The 6,430-nt window shown below is 43.8% G+C and overlaps 1 protein-coding gene across 6 annotated transcripts in view; it reads left to right on the forward strand.

The window, feature by feature from the left end:
* Positions 1-6,430, forward strand: part of Wdfy2 (WD repeat and FYVE domain containing 2) — a 129,646-nt gene that overhangs the window by 48,366 nt on the left and 74,850 nt on the right. For all 6 annotated transcript variants that reach the window (XM_029468828.1, XM_021181667.1, XM_021181668.2 and 3 more), the window contains one exon: positions 4,549-4,616. In XM_029468828.1, the coding sequence (XP_029324688.1) occupies positions 4,549-4,616 (68 nt within the window). The remainder of the gene's footprint in view (positions 1-4,548; positions 4,617-6,430) is intronic.

A 6,430-nucleotide genomic window follows, 5' to 3' on the forward strand; every position in this document is an offset into this window, starting at 1 on the left:
CCTACTCAGGCCGGTTTCTGCTTTTCTAACTAATGCAGTCTCAGGTCCCGCGCCCAATTGGATGGGGGGGGGGGCTTTTAAGTCTCTTTGAAAGTTTTTTATTGCCCACTTCTGTGTCTGGCCTGATAACCTTTGAACTATCTCTTAAACCTTTGACACATCCAATTTTTTTATGTTTTCACTAGCATATACTAATTATACATAATAGGCATCATTGTATCATTTTCATACATATTCATAATTATTTTGCCATCTCTTGTCATTGTCTACCCCTTTCCTCTTTAAGTATCTTCTTAGCAGAGCACTAGCTTCCTCCAGTAAGCTAAGGATGTCATCAGTTTGTGGTTCCCACCAGTGAATTGTGTTTGGCCTGGCTTATGGCTTTGTTTTGCTCAGTAACTAATAAAAGCTCAAGTATTTACTGACAGTGTAGAACATGCTGTTTGGTTAGCCCAAATTCCTGTTCACAGATTGTGGCCTCTCATGATTGGCTCAGAATAAATTGCCCCTTATTCCTTTGAGGAGACAGCAGACCAGTTGCTGTAGGGTAACCAGGACTTTCCTTGGCTTCCCACAAACAAACAAACAATTGAGATTTTTTCCCCCCTCTGGATCCTTATTCTAAGTAGCCTCTCCAGCCCTCTGGGCCCTTCTGGCTGGTTTTTTTTACACATTGCTGCTGCTCACTAGGATGCCCCCCTCCCCCAGGCTGTCCATTTGCTCCCCTATCAGGAACACACTCCCATTCCCTCTCCACTTTGTCTGCCTAAGTTGGGGCTCTGTACTCAGCATGCTGCCATAGTCTTTAGTCCTTACCTCACTTACTGTAGTCCTGTCACCTGCTGGGCGATCCCCAGGCATCCCTGGGCATCCGTGCAGCTCCTCCCCTCCTGTGTTCAACAGGGATGCTGTCCCGTCCCCCCCCCCCCCCCCCCCCCCCTCCCGCACACTGACCTCTACTGGCTTAAACCTGCCTCGGAGGTCTTCTTTGCTTCTCTTCCTTCATCCCCTACCCCACCCTCCTCCCAAAGCCCATTTAGTTTATGTGTCTGGGTATTTCATCTGCCAGAAGAGGGTGTCAGAGTCCCTGGAACAGAGTTACAAATGACTGTGAGCCATCATCATGGGGATGCTGAGAGTTGAACCTAAGTCCTATGCAAGAATCCCTGTTAAAAAAATAAAGATAATCCAAAAAAAAAGCCACTTTCCCAGGTAGATGAAGCTCACAGAAAACTCAACAGAGATCCTTCTGTTTCTGCCTCTGAGCGCTGAGATGAAAGGCATGGCTGGCCCTCCCTATCCTTTTCCTTTTCTTCCCTTCCCTGCCTTTCATATCTTGATGCTGGGCAACAGCCCTTGGCTTTGCACATTGCTCATGCAAGCACAGGGATCCCTGACCGTAGTTGATAGTCTTCTGAAAAATGTTTTCAAGGAAAAAGGTTTGCACTTACTGTTAAAAACTTTCTGTATTGTTTTTAAAAATATGATTTCCAGAAAAATTAAATCCTGTAAGTGTTAGGTTTACTTTGCTCTTTTTCTGGTGCCATAAATATATCATTAGGTTATTGACTAGTGTATCTAACACAGATATTGAATGCCATAATTTCCCATCTGAACTTTGACTTCACCTCTTAGGTTTTGTTGTGCTTGCTTTCAATTCAGCTTGTCTTACAGTGTTTTCTAATTTTCCTAACAGTTCCCCACTACCACATTGTAACTTTTTTCCACCATTCCTCGTGTTGTTGATCTTAGCTTCATTCCGTGGTGGATAGACAGATGCATGTCAGATGTGTGTCCTGCCATTGAGGTATGGTGTGCCTGTAGATCACACTGATTGATTGTGTAACTTGGGCCTATAACTTTCTTGTTGATCCTGCCTAGTTGCTTTATCTGTAGTTGAAAGTTCTATAGGGATGCATTGTATTAGCTTGTGCTTGTCTTAATTTTTCCATCATTTATGGGAGAGGTTTGGAAAATACATGTTTTAGGTTTATTAATTCTTTGAGAGTTTCGGGTTTTGTAAAATATGGTTTTGTACAATATTCGCCTCCTTTCCCTACCTCTTCCCAGACCCATTTCATTTTGTCTACCCACTTTGTGACCTCCACATCTTTTTTTTTTTTTTTTTAAAGATTTATTTATTAGATGTAAGTACACTGTAGCTGACTTCAGACACACCAGAAGAGGGCATCAGATCTCATTACGGGTGGTTGTGAGCCACCATATGGTTGCTGGGATTTGAACTCGGGACCTTCAGAAGAGCATTCAGTGCTCTTACCGGTTGAGCCATCTCGCCAGCCCGACCTCCACATCTTTTAAGCAAAACAAACAAAATTCCTTTTAAGACCAATTTGTGCTGCCCAAATATTCTTACATATGTGGTCTTCCACAGAGCTGGTCAGGTTTCCGAGGCAGCCTTTTGTTGTTTGTTTTGCTTTTGTGGGTTGTTCTTTCAGTTTCAGCTTCTCTGTTGGATTCAGTCAGGAAGACTGAATCCAACTTCAGGCTTCTTCTGTTGTCTGCTCAGTCCTCCTGGCATCTCTCTGATTGCTTTTGTTTCTCTAGTAGTTTTGTTTCAGTTACTGTGTTCTACAATATTTCAACCCAATTTCCTTATAGAATCTCCATTAGAAGGACTATTTCTGGTCCACTCTGACATTCTCATTCTAGTATTTAGCATATTTTAGACAGTCTACAGTAAGACCAACATTACACCTCTTCCTGGGCAGTTTCTGTCAGTTTTGTTTCAGGCCCCCAAGATGATCCATACTTTCTGTTTCATGTGTGCTCTACGGTTTACTGTGGAAAACAGATAAGAATACAGTAATTCTGGAAGTCAGATTCTCTGGAATATAACTGTCTTACTTATTTTGTGGTTCTTATGAGGACTGTTTTTCCTGTGTCTGATCATTGAAAGCTCTTTCCTACTGTCTCTGAGGTCAGCCAACAATCGGGGTCCAATAAAGAACAGGAATGTTTCTATGCCAGTCATTTCGGTTGGAAGAATCTGCTTGGGAAGCCCTTCATCCCTGAAGGGGTCACATTAATGTGCAGCCTGTGTTCTGGCCACTCACTGAACAGGCAGGTAGATCAGAACAGGCCTTCAGATTGTAGAGAACATGTTTCCACCCCAACTCCAGCAGGCTACTTCCTAAAGTAAACAAGCCATTTGCCAGGACTACCTGCCAGACTGGAGCCTAGATGTTGGGAGTTAGTGAGTGCTGGAATTCAGCCGTCTTTTTTCTACTTCAGCACTTTTCCAGGTGCTGCAAACATTATTGAGGAGACCTCAGAGTCTGCAACTGATTTTATCAACTTAGTTCTTATCAACTCATTAGAAGTTGATGTGGTATAGGGACTGATTTCAATGTTTACCCCAACATTCTAGAATATCACTCCTGTATTGATTGTTAAATATAAAAGGCGAGCTGATCCTTCCCCTCATGAGCTGCAGCACTTGGGAGAAAGGGCCCTACTCCTCACCTGGGCAGCACAGTAGGACTGGCCCTGGTGCAGAGGACACAGGTGAGCCAGTCCTTAGGGCAAGAGGGAGATAGAGCTGGCCCCACTACTTGTCTGCCATAAGATGGCGTGGGTGTGGGTGTGAGACCCTCCCCTCCTTACCCCTCACCACCTGTGCCAGTCAGGAGAGTGGGTGAACTGATTGTGGGTGAGCTGGTCCTGTCCCTTTCCAGCTGCAGTGGGTCCAGCATCTTGCCTGGGCAGTAGGGTAGAGCTGGCCCTGGTGGAGGGGGCACAGGGGAGCATCCGCACAACCCCCAAAGTTGAGAGCACAGGAGAGCTGGCCCTGCCACTTGTTTTTTGTGAGGTGGCCAGGGGGCCAGTATGAGGCCCTCTCCCACTCTCCCTTGCCATCAATAGTAGTCAAGAGAAGTGACACTGGAGTCATGAGGTAGAGGGAGGGAACTAGCCCTGTCCCCCACTGGTGAGAATGGGAGAGTAGGCCTTGTTCCTTGACCGGGCAGCACAGTGGAGCTGGCTCTGAGGACATGAAAGCAGGTGAGCTGGCCCTGCCCCCTCCTGATGGCAGCATTGGGTGCCCTGGCTGGAACAGTGTTGGAGAGTGTGCCCTAGTGGTGTGGCTAGGTAGGGCAAGCCCGCTGACCAGCTCTTCTACCACCCAGGCCCAGATCTGGGGCTCTGAGTTGGCCCACCCCCAAATCTATTATCATTTGGGAGTGGTTGTGATATGTTGGGTGTGGAGTGGTCCTGATGGTGAGAATGAGTCCTATTATTGGTTGTATCCCAGGAGCGGGAGACCTTGAGCCACACAAATGACACGTTGCAATGAACATTTGCAAGTGAAGATATGTGGACAGAGGGATATACTGTGGGACACACTGTGACATACTACAGCTTCCAGGATGAAGTTTTCCTATAGTTTGTATGTGTGTATCCATATGTATATATATCTATAGATATGTATATGTATCCACATGTATATGGATATATACAGTGCTAAAAGATTTGGTTTCTGAGTAAGCCCCCGGTACTGAGATTTCATGTATGCCTTTTTTTCTGTTGCAGGACAGTTCGTGTTTGGTTAAAGAGGGACAGTGGACAGTACTGGCCAAGCATCTACCATGCAATGCCTTGTAAGTATCTGGTCTTTTGAGAACCCATGTCTATACTCCAGTGGTCCTTCCTTCCCTGCTTACTTTCTCTGTATTTTCTTCTTGAGTAACTAAGACTAAAGGTTGAGGATCTTATTAAACTGGAAAGTGCCATATTCAATCACTTTCTAGTTTTCTAAGGCTCTCACTATGGAAAGTGAGGAAATTGTTTGGAAATTGACTGTCTGTTGGTAGGTTCTCATAAGAGGAATGGAGAAAGGACGCAGGCTGTCTGGTTACTGCAGTCCTGTCTTGTCTCTAACTTTGCTTTGGCTATTCTGAAGTCTCTGTTCTTAGACAATTCCAAGTTCTGCTGGGCGATTACATTTATGAAGTAAATTTGTCCTTGTGTTACTTTTAATCCTTTAAAAAAAAAAAAAACAAAAAAACAGGACATGGAGCTTTGAGCGTTGGGTTCTCAAGGATTTGCTGGGGCTTGAGACACTCTAATTAGAAGTGGATTCCATTTCGCCAGGACCTACCTGAGGAATAGGTCCTGGTACAGATTGGTACAATAGTTGTACCAGCCTTGATGTCATCGATATAAGCCATCAGGGCAATGAGGGACTCAAATTAAGGGCAACAGCCAATTTTCCACTCTAGGGGGTCACAGAGCTGAATGAGAAAGGAGAGGAGAGGACGGGGGTAGCAGGGAGAGAAAAGGGGAAAGGTTTTCCAGTTTGCTTCCTAAGTACCAGTTCCTCTACAGGTGAGGAACTGGCCTGTTAGGAAATTACTTATAGTCTAGAGATTTTATTCTTTAAAATTAATAAGATTTCTTCTCTATATATTTTTCTGTAAAAAAATTGTTTGAATTTATTATAGTAAACATCTTTTCTTTCTTCTTCTTTCTCTCTCTTTTTTTCTCTTCCTTCCTTCCTTCCTTCCTTCCTTCCTTCCTTCCTTCCTTCCTTCCTTCCTTCCTTCCTTTCTTTTGATAGGGTCTCACTATGTAGCCTTGGTCTGAAACTTGCTATGTAAACTGGATTGGCCTTGAACTCTTATCCTCCCACTGTGTGTGTGGGTGGTGGTGGGGCTGGTATTGGGAATTAAGGCCTGTGTAACCATGCCCAACATTTCTTTAAATCTTAAGTAAAGATTTGGCACTGTAGAAAGAGCTCCATGGTTTGTTAGGGCTCATACACCCTTTGGCTGTCTGTAGTGTGTGTCTCATCCCAGCTTCAGAAGTATATGAAATTATGCCAAACGAAATTAAGCTCTAGGTGATTATGTTTATGCCTCTGGCAAAAGAGGACTGTAATATTTTATATGTTCTTGAGTAAATAATTTATGTTTTATAATTTTTTTTCATACAATACATTTTGAATGTGTTTCCCATAACTCATCCTAGATCCTCCTTACCTCCCTACCCACTCAATTATAAGTTCTCTCTGATTCAAATAATATAACAACCTCCTCCAATGAAAATCAAAATAAATAAGCAAAACCCAATAAGACCCAAAATGCCAAAACAAAACCAAAAGCTTCCCCAATATACATCCATAAAACAAGACCAAACTTGTGAAGTTCATTGTGTTAGCCACTGCTTCTGGACATGGGCCGGCCACAAAGTAAAATATATTCTACATAACAGTAAGATAAAGCAAAACTAACACATCAGAGCTGGACAAGACAGACAGAAGGAAAAGAACTCAGAATCAGAGACACTCAGAAATTCCATAGAAACAGTAAACTAGGGACCATAATATATAGGACCCGATGCAGACCGGAGCCAGCCCTGTGCATAATATATAGGACCCGATGCAGACCGGAGCCAGCCCTGTGCATAATATATA

The sequence above is a fragment of the Mus caroli genome, chromosome 14 (genome assembly GCF_900094665.2).
Source record: "Mus caroli chromosome 14, CAROLI_EIJ_v1.1, whole genome shotgun sequence".
Taxonomy (NCBI): domain Eukaryota; kingdom Metazoa; phylum Chordata; class Mammalia; order Rodentia; family Muridae; genus Mus; species Mus caroli.